The following is a 20,399-nucleotide window of genomic DNA, read 5'->3' as shown; positions in this document are numbered from 1 at the left end:
GACGTCAAGTTAGGTTTCTTGTGCTTGGACGTGGGGCTCCCTAGGGAGTCTCATTAGCGGGAAATTCAATAGATCCGTCTGACAGGAATATAGGGCTGTTGTTCGCTCCTAGTCATGGCCTCCTAATCTTGACCATTTTTATCTGAAATAGGGTATGCTTTGTGCACTCCAAGTCTTGAATTGGGTATGTTTTTTCGAAGAAGCTACTTCTTTACCAACAAAAGCCCTTCACAAATTGTTACGCCAACCATGTAACAGCTAAAATAGGTCTGAAATAGGGTAGGAAAAATTGTAGATTTTGGTCCGAAATAGGTTGAGGGTTTCAAGAAGCGGGCCGCACACACCACCCAATTTTTTTCGGGGTGTTCCCTCCCCCCCCCCCCCCCCCTACTTTCCGGGGGTATAGAGAACCAACAAAAGTCATCCACATGTGGCGCCGAATCTGGAAATCAATTCCTGGCCACATTGATGGAAGGCAAGTGCTCTCACCACTGCGCAAGCCCTGCTCCTCATTACATAGCACATGGGCGCGAATAAAAACTCTGTCGAGTTAGGGTTTAGAGCTGTTCTCTGGGTACGCCTCTCCCTGCCCTGCTTACGAGTCCGAAACAGCTTGGCATCCCAAGGATTTATGTAGGAGAAAAACGGCACAAACTAGGGAAAGTAATTGTGCTGCACGTGCGAAATGCGTTTTGGTACATAAGTTCACTTTAAATTGAATCAACGTAACAACCCCATTTTACAGGATGTCCATTTCGTACTCAGGGCGTAACAAATCAAAGGTCAATCACAGATCACAACATGTTTTCTTGGATGGATCGCAATTTATTCCCTTTCAAATCACAAAAATACAAGAAAACTAAAATAAGGCGTATTTACAATTAATTATTACGTTTTTATTGCAAGCGTTTATTGTATGAAATACTACTTTCAATGTGTTTTAGCACAGCTCAAAGGATGAAGCCTTCTGAGCTGAAAATCAACAAATCCATTAATGGTGACTTAAAGGACATTCCTCACTGAGAGAACCTCGTGGATAGCATAAAAAAGAGAAACGTTCTACAGAACTAAAACAAACTGAAGAAAAAGAGAAAATAATCGAAAGAAAAAGTGAGGTTCCTGCAAGAAGTTGAACCATATTTCAGATGTATAATCAACTCCCCATGACTTTTGCTCTAATTTTTCCGGTTTGACGCTTAAAAGGACCAATCAAATTAGCCATGTTCCCTGGGAGGGCCTCTAGCTTCTCCTGAAAAAATTATGAACCGAAAAATAATTGACAACAAAAATATTAATAAATTAATTATTATTGTTTCTACAGTAGTCATCTGCACTAAAATTAAACAGTGTAAGCTTTATAACTATAAATGCCTCTTGAGTACTTCGATCATCTCAGAGGGAGGATGCTTTTCAAAACACACATTGTAGATAGCTGTAAGAAGAGGATACCTAAAAAATAACAGCAACAAAATTTGGTAGCAATCAAAAATTAAATGTGGCAGAGTATTTTCCCCTGATCGAGATTTCTACATTCATTCACACCACAAAGGTTCAAATGTTTGAGGAAATAATGTGGATTACAGGCTACATGTACGTGTATATCAATCTAATGCCCTTTTGGTGGTGTAAGTTCTGAAGACAGCCTGATAGCCTGCAACAGGCGGTTTGGCGAATTTTAGACGCTTCTTTCCTGACTGGGGTTGACTTTCAAATGATCATTTTTAAATATGGCTGTGCAAAAACCTGGACCAAAAGTCAAACGAGAACGCACCTCACCCCCTCCCCCTTCGCCTTCTTTTTGTGTGGCCATTTACATGACAGTCACTCGTCCTAGGAAGGTTTGCACAGTTGTAAGTTGAAAATCGTTGCATGGGTTGATGAGTTGGCGTATTTACAAGTAATTGTCAAAATATTAATGTGAAAGTTTAATTGTTGGGTGGCCACAGTAAGGCGCATTGCACTGTAATAGCTGGAAATGATATATAACTAAATGGGGTAAGCATGACAACTGTTGAAATCCTGCATAAGTGCAGACCTTAAGAGGGAAAGGGTTAAAACAATCAATAAAAAACTCACTCATCTAGTAAGTTATTTTCTTTCAGAAGATGATAAACTTCATAAACTGTGTGAGGTCCCTGCAGCTTCTGTCCGCCAAGCACATACTGCTCAACTTCCTCAAATGTCTTGGCAAAAAAAATAACTATCAGTTTCAAATCAACAACGATGCAGACAATCTTAGTCTTTCCCTTGTACAAATACTACTACTTTTAACAGGTGAAAATGTAAATTGATACTTGCACGTTATAAGTAAATAAAATAAATAAATTATTAACAAACAAATTATGAAAGCTTCCGGAACACTGGCAGAAATAGACATGATAGCTAAAAGTTCTGAATTCACAGCTGCAACAATCTAACATTATCTTTATAATTTATATTTTAAGGGTTGAAATGGAGGATAAAATGTGAGGGAATCTTTTTAGATGCAGATTATTTCCCCCCTGAATCCAATAATTTATTATTAGTGGTTGTAAGATGCCTGGTCTCTCTGTCAATTCTAAATGCCCTCACCTTTCCCTTAACAAACTCTTCTCCAGCAATTCTGTTTCTTCCTCCATAACAAGTTGTGATTAGATCAGCAACACCACATGACTCAAAAAATGTCTCCAATTCAACATCTTCATAGAATTGCTTGGCAAACTGGATCATCTCTTTCAGCCCAATACGAATGACAGCAGCCTTTGAGTTGTCACCATAACTAAATAAATAATATGGAGAAAATTTAATGTAGAGTACTTAATAACTGTAGTTGCAATGTCCTTCAGGAACTCAAGAAAAATTATTAGCACCTCCCACTTGTCTGCTATTCCTTTTAGGGTAAAAAAAAAAAAAAGATTGAGCCAAGATTCATTGAGTTCCTTAAGAGGATTTTTTCCAATTCTCGACATGCAACTTTCAATAAACAGTAGATTAAACATTAATCTTTTCAAGCAAGTTACAATTTACCCCAGTGCATCCACAACTCCAGCTCCTACAGCTACTGCATTCTAAAGAACAACACAGTTTTTGATTAGGTAACCCACTTTTTTTTTCAAACTGTGGAATGTCATTAATGCCAAAGCTGAGGAACCATTCTAGATCCAAATCCAAAATTCAAGCTTTGAACAATTTCATCAATTTTTTGTCACAAACCCCTTACAAGAAAACTTCACCTTCAGAGATCCACACAGTTCAACAGTATCTGCATCCTTCACAACATTTATTTTGAAGTAATCAGTATGAAAAAGTTCCTTCAGAATGGGACCATGTTCATTTGTACGACAACCTGTTACAAAGAACAAAACAACCTAATTACTACAAAATATAATAAGTGCTTTTAGAATCCCTGTATGGTGGTCAATTTACATTATCAACTCTGTTGATAAAACCAAATTTTCAATATTATCGTTACCTGTGGATATGAAGATTACTGAGAAGTGTAATAAAGATAGAAAATATGAAAGCTGAAGTGAACATTTGCCCACAGAAATGGCCATTTATAATCAAGAATGTTGTCAACCCCAGTAAGCTATAAGATATAATATATCTTATACCAATCACAAAAACAGTTTGAAATGATCCAAAAATTGACTGACTCCCGGATGATTACCGGGTAATCAGTGTTTAAAAAGAAATAAGCCGGGAACGGTTGCTCGAGGACTGGTTAGTGCTTACCATTGCTTAAGAGGTACCAAAACCAATAGGTTTCCATGGTATTTAACACTGCTTAGTGCTAACCATGCTTCGAGCACCCTGGGCCTGACCCTATTACAAAGTCTCCATCAGTCGTGTGTTTAACCCATTGACTTCCAGGGGTTCCCCATTGACGAGTAAAATATTCTGGCGTTAGACAGAGTAAAATATTAAGTCTGGCCGGTTTCGGCCGGTTTGGATGTCAATGGGTTAAATTAATGGGGACATAGTTTTTCAGTGAGTTATTACATTACCGTAAATGCTTGAATTAGCACCTGCGGTGCTTATTTGACCTATTGACTCCTGAGAGTGAGACTAATGTCAATAGTCTAATGCCAACAGGGGGCATCCTAGGGCATTTGAGGTGTGAATGGGTCAATCTTCTAAGGTGAGAAGGGGGCGATTACATCGTTTTTCAATTGTCAGCTTCAATATAAAAGTCTAGACTACTTAAATTGAACCCAGAATCCAACATGATGATTAAATAGAACTTTAATAAAAAAGTGCTGTGCATGCAACAACAAAAATGGCAAAAAAGAGAAAATGTTGGCGAATTTGGCAAATATGGCGAAAATGACAATTTTGCCACAATTGCCAATGAGGCAAAGGACAGCTAAGCAATGAGGGGGCCCATACAAGTTGCAGAATGTGGCAAATTTGGCAAATATGGCGAAAATGACAAAAAAACATGCTATGTGATTTGGAATTTTTAGAATTTACGCTTAAATTGGCACAGATGTATTGGAAATGTAAATAAAAACAATGTTTTTTTTTTTTTGCAGTTTTGCGGTTTATATTCGAGAATTATTGTATGCAAAAAAACTCTGGCAGTGCCGTTTGCTAAACAAGAAACAAAAGATAATTAATTAATTGAGATAACTGCATTAGCAAAGCGACACTTACCCAAGTTTGTTCGAATACAAAATGTCATAGTAGTTTCATGCAAGAGTGGATTTGTTTATGACTCAATCGATTAATGTGCACAGTGTGTATGACGGCGAGCGAGTGTTCAAACCTCTCTTCACATCCCTTTTTGCATTTGGCGCAGAGCTAGATCAGTTACAAAGAAGATTCAGCCACCATATTGAATTTTATAGAAGAGAGGAGTGTGGAAGCAAATGCTAAGTGTAGCAATGGGGGTAGCTGTGTGGTTTCAACGAATAACAGTGAAAGATACGAGATGGCCTTCTTTTAAATTCCCTGCTAGCAGAGGTCTCTTTCCTTTTTGCATTCGCTGGGCTGACGGATACGATCTTTCTTCACTAAGTTGAGATCACACCTGTGTTTGTTCGAATACAAAATGTGATAGAAGTTTCATGCAAGAGTGTTTTCAGCGATGGCTCAATCGATTAATTCTCTATTGGGAAGATTGGGGTGTGTGTTTATTTAATATTTTAACCCTTAGGAGGAGCGCTTATTCAAAGCGGGGTGCTAATTTGAAGCAGGGCAATAATTCAAGCGTTTACAGTAACTATTGGCAACACTAGTTTAACCCATTGACATCCAAACCGGCCAAAACCGGTCAGACTTTAACTCGTCAATGGGGAACCCCTGGGAGTCGATGGATTAACTAAATGGTAGAAATGACTGATGATTTCCAAAAATTACTTGGTGTAAAAATTAGGCATGACCTTAATGGGGACATAGTTTTTTAGTGAGTTATTAAATGGAATGACCACATTGATTTTATCTGCAGTAAAGCCGCCAAATGTATACCTCAAGGGTGCATAAAAGAGCTGGGCCCGGTTGTTCGAAAGCCGATTGACATAATCCAAGATATGTGTAAACTTTTATGTTTCATGTTTTCAACTTTTTGTTGAAAGTTTCTTTGCTTATTTTTGTTTTACAAGATTGACTTCTTCTAATGTAAAGTTTTGCCGAATATCAGCGTTGAACAGCATTTGGGAGTAGAGAAATAAACTCCTTGGTTAATTTTTAATCTGGGATTGGCGTTGATCAGCCTTTGAACAACAGGGTCATATAATAAACAACTTACTAACTGAGCTTGCTCGGGCCATACTGGGGACATAATACTGGGGAATATTGGCCCGCGGGCCAATATTCCCCAGTACGGACCTCGCGCTCGGTTAGTAAGCAGTTAATCTTAGATCTGGCTATCAAAAGTCTATCTGCCCTTAAATTAGAACCAAGAAAGCAAATGATTTCATTACCTTTAGATTTTTAGATTAGTTTCATATTTTGTATATTATAGTATTGTAAATTATTGTTAATTTTACCACTTGACAATTCAGTTGTATTTTACTACAAATATTTATTTAAGACATGCAGTTAATATGCAAACCTCTGTGATTGCACAAGTTTACTTCCAGTGAAAGGATCCACTAAATCCAACAATATTATGACAACATTTGAAATCAATAAGAGGACAAGAGAGTAAAAAAATTACATTGGTGTGTGTTAATGAGATAAGTTACCTATGGTTGCCTCTCCAAACATTTCTCGAGCAACTTCTTTGGCCAGATTTGCTCCCATTAAAACACTGACATCAGGAATCTTCAGTTCATCTTTGATGATGTTTGAAACAAGGTTTAGGCCAACACTAGAATGATCAAGACCCTTAAGAGTGAAAAAAGAACAATATTTGTTAGACTATAAATTATACCTTAGTACCCGACACTGAACTGAATGTTAAGGCTTAAGTTTGGTTTGTGTACGGGTCAAGTTCTACATGTTTTTCAGGCCTCAGTTTTCAAAAGGTAGAATGGATAGCACCGTCATCTACCACAACTTACCAATAATCCGACAAAGCAAGCCATAAACTAACCAAGTTCTCTATTGGTAGTCATTAATTTTATTCAGAGGACGGTGTTTTTCCACTCATCCTATAACTGGGCCCAGGAATAGGTGAGTTTCTCACGTCTACACTGGTCAGGAAAAGCATGTAATGGAACCTAATACAGGGAAAATTATTTGCATCCGAAAAGACTAACTTGCAATTCCCTTGATTTCATTCTTGTTCCAGTCCAACCATAAGAATATGACACAAAAATTTGGTTTTATCAACAGAGTTGATAATGTAATTGACCACTGTATAGGGATTCTAAAAGCAGAGGTTTCGAGCATTAGCCCTTTGGATTCGCTGTGATGAAGGGCTAAGGCTCGAAACGTCAGCTTTTAGAATCCCTGTACAGTCTGTCAAGTCTGTTGATAAAAACAAATTTTTGTGTACTACTTCCCCACCGACGCAGCATCACAGTTTCTTTAGAAACTACCCCCTTCATTCATAACAATATGAAATTGGCATACATGTATTACCAGGGTATAACGAATTTCATCATTATTATAGTTTGGTCTCCAATGTCAGGGCAAGTGGCTTTATGATTTATTTCTCCATTGGATCCCACCTTTAAAATACACATAGGAAATAAAGAAGAAAAGCTGACTGTTACAGTTTGGAAAATTGCAGACAATGTTAAAATGGAAAACAAAACCACCCAAACTATAAAAAATATTGAAAAAATGAAAAACAGTGTCTGTCTTAAAGAGTTGCACAAGCATGTTTGGCATAATTATCGCAGCTTACTTTTCCAGAACTTGCATTCAAAACTGGGTGCTTCATTTTAGCATACATTTATGATATTATAGCAGTACAAACTTTGGGGTCCAAAATGGTATCTCTTTGTCAGACCAGAAGTCTTATAACCAGGTTTAGATCCCACCAGAATGAATTTTAAAAACATAAAGGTCACTTGCCCTGATGCTGGCTTGTCGTTTAAGGGTTGTGGCGCGGTCTGTGCTCATTTGCCTGCATTCTTTCCAAGTCATAATATGAGTCTGATCAGCAATTGCATCGATTCTCATGAATTTGCATGGAATACCAAACTGTTAAAAAAGGAGCGACACAGGTTTAATGGCCACATAATCAATGGCACTTATTAGGACAGGTGACACTTCAGGTGTCATGGGCTTGGTGATTGTCAACCAATGAAATGACTTAAGAGAATCAGAACCAAATAGCTCAGATAAAAGACAGTGCACATCTACGCATGTCCAAAATGTCCAAAATGAATCACTTGGTTCCTGGATTCTTAAAATATCCTAATGCATACTGTTGCAGAAAAACTTGTATCACTATTAATGCAAAGTATATTATTTTGGTACTTAGCAAGGTTAATAAAATTATGGCTATTGCTCAAAATCAACCCCAACCCAATGATGTTTTTCAAACTTGAAAAATCCTTAAGTATACAAAGGGTGTCCACCATGGCAGTTGAGATAAAGTGTAATCCCTGTGTCTTGAACAAAGGTTCAAATCAATAATGAGGTCAACATAATGTAGCTTGTACAGAGTCTCCTACGATTTGGCTCAGGTTACATCGGTAAAAATAATTAATACAGTTAATGGAACATGACTGCACTAAAAGGGGCTATTCATGTCCGATAGTTATCTTAGTGTTCTTTGCAATCAGTTGTTCAAGGTCAATGTTGTAAATAAAATGAGGACATAAAGACCCTGTTCCTAGATCTCAGATTATAATGTACATTGCACTGGCCAAATCTGTTAAGGCCTCATTCATTACTACCCACGCAACTGGCTACATCAATATTAGACAGCGTCTAGCTATAAAAGCCTCAGTTAGCCATCCAAGGTTCACTTGCCTGTATGTCTTCTATAGTAAACCAACTAGCTGTTTGCAATTTCTTAAAGTTTTTCCCCTCTCTCCCTTTGGAGATGGGTTGGTTATATCACTTTACCTTTTATTAAAATTGGGTCACTCCTGAGTGGTGAGTCTGTGCTGCGACTTCCCCCAAGCTTATTGGCTCATTTAGTTTAGTTTGTACATTTCTCCCTAAACAATACTCTTGTCGGATCCAGCACATGCTGTTTACCACTCAGCTTGTAGTGCTGGCGAGAGGTTCTATGTCACGCAATCCAAAAGTCGCATAGGCTAACCAGCCACAAGGCAGTGTTCCCCTCAAAAAACACCAATACATCTGTTGTCTTGTTCTATTGTGCCTTGCATTATGCGTTTAAAAGCTAGTTATGTTGATACCAAGGAACAGTGACATTAACTGCAAAGAGAAAGTGCTGCCTTTGTAATTTGACATCATTCTACAAATGGCTAGACTTTCAAGTCTTCTCAGTTAAGGAAAAATTATTACAAGCCCAAGGCCATTAAAGAACATGCACATTATTCATTAAGAAAAGACCAAGCAGTTCCTGGTCTTATCTGCAGACTGATCTATAAAACCACAGGATTATAGGCACCAGCTGTTGTGGTAACCCTGCATACATATTGAACAAAGTAAACTTAATTACAGAGCCAGTCACTATGCATAATTAGGTACAAGTATCTATGAGTTTCACTACGGTAACTATAAAATCGATTGAATCAAATTAATGATAGTTACTATTACTATTGTTACATGTATTACAATATTGTTGACGTTTTTTTTCTGGCTGTCAATACCTTGATGAGTGAAACAGCAATCACATCTGTCTTGATAGTATCTTTCAGCTTTCTGCAAACATTCTTCACAAACTAATTCACGGAAAAGAAAAAAATAAAAGAAGTTCATGGCTTATAAGAAACCAAAAGAAAACATAACACTGCAGAAAACTCAATGTATTACCCAGTCAAATCTTAAAGAAAATCCATTTTTTTTAACAAAGTTGGAATATCATCTCTTTAGGGCCAAGGAGTCTAAAGCAGGACCAAGGTAATAATGACACTTTTTTTTTTCTCAAAGCATGAGCAGGCAGAATCCTGTGAATCCTGCAATCTGACTGGCTCTGGGAGTGGGCAGAATTTTTCAATCTTGCCCGCCAACCCGGACGGAATCCTAGCCCTAGTTGTCGTGTGACGGCTTTAATTTTTTTGACACCGAATCCATTTACAAACAGAACTGTTTCAAAACCGATTTTTATTAGACAAGAGATGTGGTTAAATAAAAAACTATTTCATTTCCTTGGTCTTGAAAAAGCTGCCTGCCTGCGGCCAAGGGCAGCATTTTTAAGACCTCGGTCACAGTTTTTCGCTATACAGACCGACCAGGTGGCAAATAAGCTGTATTTATTGAACCCAGATTAGCACCGACCTTGTTTGAAAGAACTCTTTCCTGATTACTAGTTCTGATTATGAGGCTTTACAGGCCGAAACATCTGTGTGGATGTATCAAAACCTGTTCTCTCTTTTCTCTCCAAAGACACAACATATTGTCCAAGGCATTATGATAAGGTCCATTAGACAGAATAATACAAATCACATGCTATAGAATACATTCCCACTTGTATCAAAATAAAAATAAAAAAACCAAGAACTTCATGGATTACTGACCTGATGAGGCAAAACGAAGACTAATATATCTGCATCCTTTGCTGCATCCACAACATCTGGGTTTGCTTTCTATGACATCCAAGAGAAAAATACTAATTTGATTTCCCAAAGGCACCAAGCTTTGAATTGGCTTAACCAATTCATCTTGGGATACAGTTTGTACATTATACCCTTTGAACAGCACATTGTTTTGCATGCAAAGCAATCATCTGTTGCATTTTACACAAATAAATAATGCTTGAGCAAATTTTATTCATTCCTAAATGTACTTGAAGCCTACAATAATATTATTGTAGGTGCTGAAAATAGTAAAAATATAGATAAGAAAAATATTAAATACAAATAATAATTACAAAAATCATTATGTCCATTATTGTTACTTTTACTATCTAAAGTGTTGACAAATTCCATTTTTTTACCACGTCAATCAACCAAGCTTAATTAACCAAACTTGACAGACGTTAAACGCAAGTTCTTCCTTACATCATTAAGTAATTACATGGTAGGTCTATCTTTCAGTTTATTATGTTTCGTATACATGAGGCTTCTTTTACTTGGGCAGTGCAAACAACGCCAGATATGTTTACCCGCAGGCGATAAACTTACGATATTTTCCGGGAGCTTGTGTCCTTTGAGATATTTGACATTTTCATGTTCGGTGTTTATAATTTCTGTCAACTTCTTTCCATCAATTAACTCTTCATAAACGTACATTTGCACTTGATGGTGGAAGGAATCCGGATGATCTTTAACGTTAGCCCCAATAATACGAGCAATAACTGAACCCCTGAAATATTAAAGCAGTCAAATGTTCCAACCATCAGTCAACTGTACATGTTTCACTCAGTTTTTCGCAGAACTGGAACCGGCTGCAACACGCATATATGTACAAATATATATGTAGTTTTAGGCTGTGGTTCAAATGCTAAAACTGGTGGAGAAATCTTCGGGTACCATCTTCATGGACTGGCAGAGAAAACAGGGATCAATGTGAGTATAAACCGAGGATTAACGAACCGGGATCAACCCGAATATATGGTCGATGTTGTAGAGGAACCCTCGAGGCATTAATGTTTTACTAAACCAAAAGTCGCTTGCTCAATCCTTCGCGGAATAACTTACCAATTCCCAGAGCCAATAATTGCGACTTTTCGAGGAGAGGCCATAATTGTTAATTTGTGCAATCCCCGGACGAAATAGCTCAAGCACATATCATAACCAAACGTTATATTCGATGTGGGTGACCTGGGCAGGTACACCACAGGACACCCAAATTCAACAGTGACGCCCAAGACATTCACTTTTGATTTCTTGTTTTCCCCATTCACCCCTCAAACGCCCTAGGACGCCCTCCATTGACGTTAGACGCCCATTGGCGTTAGACGGAGTAAAATCTGTTAAGTATCACTCTGAAGGGTTAATGGGTTTTTGACTGAATACTTTTCAAACATTCCATGATCTGAAGTATGTAAAATTTTCCACATTTCGTTTCTTTTCCTAGCTGCCAGAAAAGCATCCACCACTGTTAAGGTCAAGTCTGCTATGAGCCTACAAGGCCCATTAGGCTTGCGCTTATCTCCAGTTACTGTAGGATGAAGCGAGTAGGAATATTTCTACTCCCCACTAGATGGGATGCTAGTCCATTGCAGAGTTACCCCCAACATTAAATTCCCCAGTACCCATTTATACATCTGGGTGGAAAGAGCCACCATGAGAGTAAAGTGTCTTGCCCAAGGACACAATGTCATCGGCCAGCGGACATTACTAAACAACGAAACAGCGAAACAAAGCACCAAAACACCATGTATGACCCCACCATACATTGAACCCTAACTGACTAAGGTTGGATTTGAGATTAAACATCGTTTTAGGCCTAATTAGGCCTAAAAGGTTACTGCTCCTAAGCTCAGTCTGAATCCTAATCTTAATCTCAATGAATTAGGAGTAATAACGTTTTAGGCCTAATTAGGCCTACAACGATATTTAATCTCAAATCCAACCTTCGACTGTTAGTATTCAATGTATGGTGGGGTCACACATGGTGTTTTGGTGCTTCGTTCCGCTGTTTCGTTATTTAGTAATGCCCTCCGCCAGGACCCAAACCCAGACTAGTTTATCCGACGTTGAGCGCACTAGCCATGAGGCCATTGCGCCTCCCAATTATCTACCACTCCTAATGATGTAATATTACATTGAACTTGACTTTCAGTTAATCAGACTTGAACATGCCAGCTAAGTTCAAGAGAAAAGCTTAAAATTGGACAAATCAAGCCGCAGGTTTGTCATTTTGAAATGCAGTGAAAAAAGGATGGTTCTTAAAGGGTTTCTTTCCGACGGTAAAGTTTACTTTTTGAGCGTATTAATAAATTACCATCAATAAATTAATCTTTTATCCTTGTGCTAATTAACCCAACAGGCCTTGTTAGCCTGAGCAAAATACAAAAAAACATGTATATATAGTGGCCAATACGTTAGTCAAGAAGGCTTGTTACAACAGACCTAATCAGCTAATTCAATGTTGTAGCCAATTCAAATCTCCCGGGATAAAGATTCTTTGTGGAATTGGCTACAACATTCAGAACATTGGGTAAGACAATTGGGCTATGGAAAAGATACAAAAGAATTTTTGCTCCAAAAACAAGACAGGTTCCGTGGGGGATGGGGGGGGGGGGGGGGGCTGGGACAGGTTGCAGTAAGTATGACAAAGACCAAACAAAAAATTAAATTACTTTTATTTCTGAATGCCATTTTCTACAAGTTGTTGTTGACTAGAAAATCAAACAAAACAGATTTTTTCACTCGTGGTTTATTACACCTCAACTTAGGAAATTATTAGTTTTCATATTAAAGATAATTCTAGTGCCCACTATCCTACCCATCAGAAACAAAAAAGAATTCAATAAGAATAAGGATAATGTTTGTTATGTGAAAATCGTGCAAAATCAAGTGAGAAAGTTCTATTTTAGCACATTAGAATTCTACTGAAAAAAATGACAGCCACTGAAATTGAACAGATGAAAATTGAATTAATGAAAATTGAAAATTCCCTACTTTGCTAAATATAGTCCATTTAAGAGTTTCAAAAACCATGTGTATGTTGGGATAAAAACAAATTAAAATTTTGTTATGGAAAAGAACTTGCATTCAAAATGTTTTTGTTTTCATCCTGAAATGCACATGCATTTTTTGAAACTCTTAACTGGCTCAAAAATATGTTTAAAGCTAACCCTTATCTACAGGTATTTTGCTGAAAATATCTAACCTTCATTAATCTCTTACATACCTAACTTTCATTAATTCATAACCCTAACCCACTCTTTAAGTGTTGGGTGAAATTAATAGTCCACCATTTTTTCATGGAACCTTTTTTTTATTGGTCATGCAAAGCTACATGTACTATTAGGCTGAATAACATGATCAACATGTACATTTTATTTTACTTCCCTGATCAACGGTAAAGGATATTTTAAGCAATGCTCAAATAAGTACAAAGTAAAATCAAAGTATTTCATCTTAGAAAAAAAAAGCAAGAATTTCTTGATTTTCAACCCTGATTTTAATTAAATCGAGCTTCTTTCTTTGACTTAGGAGACTGATAGCACAATAGTTTCAGCAGGCAACTCGACCATTTCAGCATCATCTGGGGCAGAGGCTAACTGCCCTGAAATCTCAACATCATCATGAATAGTGCTTTGACCTTTAGTGCCATCAGTGTCACTGGAACCACCAGAAGGAGCAAACGCTCCGTCTTGTTTACTGACTGTTGATGGAGGGTCTGTTGATGTAGCTGTACATGTCTCCTACAGTAAAAAAATTAATATTTGAAAGAATTAATTATTGTTCAGGTTTGACAAAGACAGGCAATGTCAGCTCTGCACTGCTAGGTTCACACATACAGCCTTGTCTACAATGTGCACACAAATCTAACACTGCCATCTTCTTGGGTCACTTTCCCCAAAATTAGACAATTTTCTAACTCACCTTTCTTGGAAGTGGCTTGTCTGGATGATAGTTTCTCACATGCTTCAGTCGTGCACCTGGTTGAGTGAATGTTTTATCACAATGGTCACACTTGTAAGGACGAACGCCAGTGTGAGTACGGATGTGACAAACCAAGGTGAACTCAACTGTGAAGGCTTTGCCACAAATGTGACACTTATAAGGGCGTAACCCAGTGTGAATACGACTATGACGCTTCAAGTCATTGGTCTGTGTGAATGTTTTACCACATACATCACACTTAAATGGGCGTACACCACTGTGGATGAGCTCATGTCTGGACAACGTGTTTCTGTGTGTGAATGCCTTGTTGCAAACACTGCATTTGAATGCCTTTTCTTTGCTGTGGGTCCTCATGTGGGAGAGAAGAGGTGACTGAAGTGCAAAGGCTCGTCCACATATCTTGCAGGAATATGGTTTTACTCCAGTGTGGGTGCGGCTATGAGCTTGAAGGCTGCCTTGCTGAGAGAATGCACGACCACAGAGGTGACACTTGTAAGGCTTCTCTCCAGTGTGGACAAGCTGGTGTCGTTGTAGATGCTTCAACAGAGTGAACTCCTTCCCACATTCTGTACACTTGTGCTCCTTCACACCAGTATGGATCAGTTTGTGGCACTGTAAGGTGTAGTTGCGAATGAATGCTTTGCCACATTCATCACACTTGAACTTCTTCAGTTTCTCATTCTGTTGGCGGGCATATTCCTCAGTGACTTTTATCTTGGGAATTGCTGCACGTGGGCCAACAGGCTGAGGCACAAAAATACTTCTTTGTTGACCTAAAGTGAAAAGGAAATAATACAAAAGCAGGTTGTGTCGTACCTCATTGAACAGGCTTCAGGACTGGCCAAAAGAACAATAAAACAAACAAAGATAACAATGGATTTAGCACAGAAAACAATAGGAAGTACGACACTATACAGCCCTAACCCTAACCAAAAAAATCAACTACCACCAGCTCCTTCAGTGACAAAGTCAAATTTGCCCCTTTTTAACGTTGTTGAAAAGCCTTAATGCATGGCTGTCATAATTACACAAAATAAAGCAAAAAAAAAAAAAAGACAAAAAATAATGAGTGGGAAACAATTAAGCAAAAGAGTAGGATTGAATGGAACTTAGAGAGCATGTGCACTACTTGAAAACTGACTCACCATAAATGAATTCGTTGTCACTGACAACACCATTCCAATTTTCTGGATACACAATCTGAAGCTCACATTTACTTATCCCCAAAAAGTGAGTAAATGGCTGAGGGTTAGCAGAAGTTGTTTCTCACTATTTGTTTACATGATAAAACAAACAAATCCGTCCATTTGTACCTGTATTACACTTGTATTTGAGATGTCCAATCAATGATGCAGGGTTACTGTACATCTTGCCACAGTTTTTACAGGCAAAGCTATCATCATCAGTTTCAGTCTCTACTACGAAAAGAAAATAATTTCATGCGCATTTCTCTTTTGCAAAGGTCCAGGGCTTAGCTATGAATATTATGGTGGCCTTGTTTTCTTACTTCAATTTTAGGGATCCTAGCAATGAAGCACAAGGGACATACGAATTTAAAGGTAAAGCAAGATGTGAACTTACAGAGAGGAATGAGAAACGCATGTGAGTGTCTGTTTGGGGTAAAATTGCATCCCTTGGTTCCATAGAATCTGGCCACAAAATTAGTATAACCACAGTGAGCAAATTCGTCTATGAAGAACATCACTCCTTACAACATTTGAAAAGTACTGTGAAAATGTGAATTATTTCAGGCTAAATGATAAGTCACATAAGTTCAGCTTTAAATTGGTGACCTATCACAAGTTGACCTAATTCCCTCACAGAAACTAGCATTCTAAATGTTGCATTCGACATCATAAGAGCAAATTATTAAACTATTGATTATTGTTGAACTTCACCATGATGATAACTACATCCTTTTACCATACGACATTAAATCAACATCTAAATCTATTTCTTTAAACAATCCAATGTTTAATAAGTTCTCAAACCTTCCCCCTTCTTCTTCTTAGGTAATTTAATTCCCAGGATCCGAGCAAACTTTTCTCCATGGAATGCTAACAGTTCCTGTCCAATCTCAATCTCTTTTGTTGCCATATAGTAGATGTTACCATCATATTGAACAACACGAATGTTCTGCTCAGATGTACTGCTAGAACAGTTCACATAACGAAGCCAATTAGACTGGAAAGCATCTCGTCCATCAATCAAATGCATCAGCTTGCCATAGTCATCTCGTACCTTAAAACAAAAAAAAATCATCCACAATGTAAAAACCTGTGAAACTCTGAGATAATGATGGCAGAAAGAACAGAAAACAAAAATGATAAATTGAAGAAAAAATTGCCAACAAAAAGCAAAGAGGAAGTTTGCTTCTGTTGTGTACATTACAGTAAATAATGATTGCTAGGAATAAGTGAGTGAGAAAGGTGAGTAAGCAGAACCTTTATCACTAAGAACTAGGAATCTCAGTGTGAAAGTTGGGTGCTGGCATGGAAACTGGAAGCAGTGACTGGTATTTTTTTCAAAACAGCTGCAAATTTTTTAAGCAAGAGCTAGGGTACCGGAAATGTGTGTGAAAGTATTAAAAAAGCGAAGAAAGGTGTGCATATCTTCAGCCTGTGTGGCAGGCGTTAGTATTTTATAAGCAAAGGGATAATTTCAAAATAATGACATGTCAGTTCATTCTTTGAATTTCAACATCCGTTCTTCTGAAATGTCTGGCCCCTTTTCAGCAAAAGAGTTACCTTTTGAGAAATGCTCAGCGAAGTAGAGCAAACGAAAAGTCTATTATTTTTCTTTGACATTGTAGAGGGTTAGGGTTAGGGTTAGGTCTATCTCAAGAAATGATTTTCTCTTCGCTCAACAGTTGAAGAACAATTTGACTCAGTGGTCAAATGTAGGAGGTTCAAAGACTGAACATGTACGGTTGAATGATGATAAATGACGACCCACTGGAAAAGTACACAACTCGAAGGCTGTGAGGCTGTAAGATTCCCTTCCATGTGTATGTGATGTCATCACGGGTATCCATACCCCGGATTATAGACATAACACCACAATTGACTGCGCATGCCTCCGATCTTACATTCCACAAATTTTGATTTTTTTCGCTAATATCAAGAATAGGCTGCTGCCTCGCCAAGGCTCGCCAGCAATTAAAGTCAAATCTAAGCAAAATCTTGATGTTTTGACTTTTGCTGGTGGCTTTTTGCCATAATGCACCATTCTTTCAACAAGAATGCACTGCCTACCAATCAAAATGCATTGATTTGAGCTGGGGTCATGAAACAAACTTAATAACGAATGATTATCATCAACCTGTTAAGTGAAAAGAATTTGAAATTTGAGTCATCTTTGATTAGCCTCTGCTTTCAGTTGAGATTCATTCCTGACCAAATCAACCCAGATCCTTAAACCAATTTGGTTTAAGGATCTGGGTTGATTTGGTCAGGAATGAATCTCAACTGAAACTTACACCAAGATGCTTTGAAAGTAGTCAAAATTTGATAGTAAACATTGTAAACTATTCATGTGGTTGTACGGTGTATTCTAGTTGGATTTGAAAAAATGGCTATTTAGACCTATCAAACCAACACTGTAGGTAAAAAAAACTAAGTGACAAACAGAGGATATTAAAAAGTTATGTAATATATTCACCCATCACATCAAATTGCCTCATTTTAACCTGATAATCTGGAACTCACTCTACACAAATAAACAACAACATCCACAGCAAGTTCATTTCATTGGACTATAAAAGTTGGGATGATATTTACTGGTCTCTATGCTATGGATTAAATTAATTCTTCACCTTATTTTTAATAAGTTTCTTGTATCATTTCTGTCCCAAGTAATAAAAAACAAGAGCAATTTTAACAACTTTTAATCCAGAAAGAAATTTAAGCCACAACTCATGAATTCTTGAAATATTATGTCAAAATGTACATTAAATTGCTGTACGCATCCTTACTTAGAGTCACTAGCTAAAGCAGGTATATACCCAAGAAAAGACTAAGAAAATTCTTCATTCTCAGCCTGTGGTTTTGTTAAATTGTGTTAAAATTGAAAAGGTCTCTTAATGGACAAGTCACGGTCTGCTAAATCTGGGAGCCAGCGAGCCATGCGAATTTCGCATTTAAGTCTAAGCACCCATTTCAAATAGCGCTGATAAACAGTTATTAAGCCTAAGCACCCATTTTAATCCTTTGACTCCCAAGCCGGCCATACTTAAGGAAATTCCCTTGAAATTGTTCTACTATCAAACTTTTTTGGAAACTTGGCATAATTAACATTCATGATATGAACATTAAAAAAATGCAATAAAAAAATGGGGTCACCGTGCTTGTTTACACCTCAGCAGGCTCTTACAATGGGGTATTTTTACTGATTGTGCGTTAAAAATTTGAATCACCTTCATACAGAATTAAGTCTTGGTTACTTGAAAGATACACAATTTTATTTTGAAAATAAAGCTTCTTTCATTCACATAAGCAGTATTGCTTCATTTATGCCATTCTTGATTGCCTGGTTAGAGGAATAGTGCACTTTTTGGGACAGTTCCGTGGTTAGCTTGAAGTCCTCGCCTTGGCCAAAATACACCCAGTACGGAACTGTTTTCCCAAAAAATGCATGTTCTACTATCAAACTTTTTTTCTTCTTCAAATATGTTCTTTATTAGATTGTTCTTAGCAAATAACTGGAAAAAAATCGGGGGTCACCATGCTCGTTTGAGAGAAAAAGAGCATTTATTTCCCTATCGGACTTAGTTTGAGGGAAATTTCTTACATTTTGTATGCGCACGTGCTAATGTGCACGCGCTAATGACACGAAAATTGTGTGCAGTAGGGATGCGCAACGCAATACTTAGGAATTACCTTAATATTTTTGCTCTGTCTAGCGCCAGACGATTTTACTTGTCAATGGGTTAAACCTTCTCAGTCTATCCTCACCTCCCAAACATACAAAGCATCCTTGTAGTTTTTTGCCTCTTCTGCTGGAATCTTTTTACCCACAAATGGTCCAAAAAAGTCATGTTTTGGAATAACACACTTAGCAAATACTCCTCGACCAGCCTTTGGAGTGCTGGATTCTTTCACTTCAAGTCCAGGAGGAACAATAACCTCTGCCTGTGCAACTGTCAAGGACATTAAGAGGAAAAAACCTGTCTGTTTAAAATGTTCATGTCTGTTTAAAATGGCAAGGATTGAGTAGACAAACAACTGATAGAAAATTAGAATTCTTCTGGGATGTAGCATCTCAATAAAAGCCTATGCCTGATGGTGTTTCCTACTCACTTGAGTAATGTTCAAATTTACACATGGCAGATAGACATTGCACGAGACTGAACAATAATACATAGAAATTGTTTTTGTCCTTTCCCTGACCTTTTGTGTCTTGTGCCTGATATAAATGCTCACAACCCAAAACAATTTACCTGCACATCCACAAAAACAACTGTCCTACATTTTGATACACCCTGTCAACTTGATTGACTCTTTGCAACAGCAAATGTCACATTCAAGTATTTTACAGGTTTTTGTGTCTTTCTCAACTTAATCAACTCTTCCCAAATAATGCAAACCATAGGCCATCATCAAAGGGTTTCACAGCCAAAAATTCTTTGGAACATGTAAACAAGGCCAAAAAATGCCTGACAAAGATGGTGCTTCTTGACACAGGATGAAAAACCACCATTAGATGTTGATGTAGGACACTAGTATATTGAAAAACAACATTCTCCAAAGCAAAATAAGTTTTATGATCATATCACAGTTCTTTACAGCAAAACACTTCACTTAAACTGTGTTCAAATGTCACCACAGCAACAGAGTCAACATGCAGGATCAGTCCTATATTTACGATGCTGAATAAGCTCGAATATCTCACTGCAAAGAAAGCCAATTTTAGCACCGCCTCAATTTTCACGCTTCATTGGTTTCCTAGATTAACATGCGTGACTCAAAATTTGTGCACGGGTAAGAGATCACTTTCTTATGCGAAAACCGCGTAAAACAATTTCGAGATTGTTACAGTGTGCATGAAGTGAGCGCAACGTTTTAAAGTGCTGATACTCGTTGCATTTTCCGCCCTACCTCTGCGGTTTCATTCGCTTGGCTGTAAGTGTCGTTGTCAGCCAATACTTATTATACAAATGCTAATTCATAAACCTGAAAAGCGCGAGTATTAGGTTTTTAAACTACAGCGTTCCCGAGAAAAGTCAACCACGTAAACACACTGCAGCTATGTTATCATAAGACACTCTCACGGGCATAACGAACTTTCGGTGGAAAAGAGACGACTGCTTATCATAGTCCTGCCTTGTGATGTATGCAATTATTGCGAACACGCATATAAATGAAGCTT

At 37.7% G+C, this 20,399-nt stretch overlaps 2 protein-coding genes across 4 annotated transcripts in view; both read right to left on the bottom strand.

The window, feature by feature from the left end:
- Positions 1-808: 808 nt before the first annotated feature.
- On the bottom strand, positions 809-11,282 carry LOC137967322 (glycerol-3-phosphate dehydrogenase [NAD(+)], cytoplasmic-like). 2 transcript variants are annotated; one of them, XM_068813841.1, is made up of 11 exons: positions 11,154-11,282; positions 10,638-10,818; positions 10,032-10,100; positions 9,165-9,236; positions 7,447-7,575; positions 6,168-6,309; positions 3,213-3,325; positions 3,007-3,047; positions 2,572-2,758; positions 2,077-2,183; positions 809-1,449 (listed from the first exon to the last, which is right to left on the bottom strand). In XM_068813841.1, the coding sequence occupies exons 1-11, from the start codon at positions 11,240-11,242 to the stop codon at positions 1,362-1,364; spliced, it is 1,218 nt and encodes a 405-aa protein (XP_068669942.1). In that variant the 5' UTR covers positions 11,243-11,282; the 3' UTR covers positions 809-1,361. The 2 variants fall into 2 exon arrangements, with proteins under 2 accessions (XP_068669942.1, XP_068669943.1); XM_068813842.1 differs by lacking the exon at positions 7,447-7,575 and having other exon boundaries at positions 812-1,449.
- A 1,464-nt stretch (positions 11,283-12,746) lies between these two features.
- Positions 12,747-20,399, bottom strand: part of LOC138012611 (zinc finger protein 253-like) — an 8,465-nt gene continuing 812 nt past the window's right edge. The window contains exons 3-7 of one of the 2 annotated variants that reach the window (XM_068859430.1): positions 18,986-19,170; positions 16,025-16,274; positions 15,347-15,451; positions 14,013-14,806; positions 12,747-13,831 (exon numbers count right to left, since the gene is read on the bottom strand). In XM_068859430.1, the coding sequence (XP_068715531.1) occupies positions 13,616-13,831; positions 14,013-14,806; positions 15,347-15,451; positions 16,025-16,274; positions 18,986-19,170 (1,550 nt within the window). In that variant the 3' untranslated portion in view covers positions 12,747-13,615. The remainder of the gene's footprint in view (positions 13,832-14,012; positions 14,807-15,346; positions 15,452-16,024; positions 16,275-18,985; positions 19,171-20,399) is intronic. The other variant, XM_068859431.1, reaches the window with a different exon arrangement.

Source organism: Montipora foliosa, chromosome 8 (genome assembly GCF_036669935.1).
Source record: "Montipora foliosa isolate CH-2021 chromosome 8, ASM3666993v2, whole genome shotgun sequence".
Lineage (NCBI taxonomy): Eukaryota > Metazoa > Cnidaria > Anthozoa > Scleractinia > Acroporidae > Montipora > Montipora foliosa.
The sequence above is the reverse complement of the archived record's forward strand: the minus strand, read 5'-3'. Positions and strand labels throughout refer to the sequence as shown.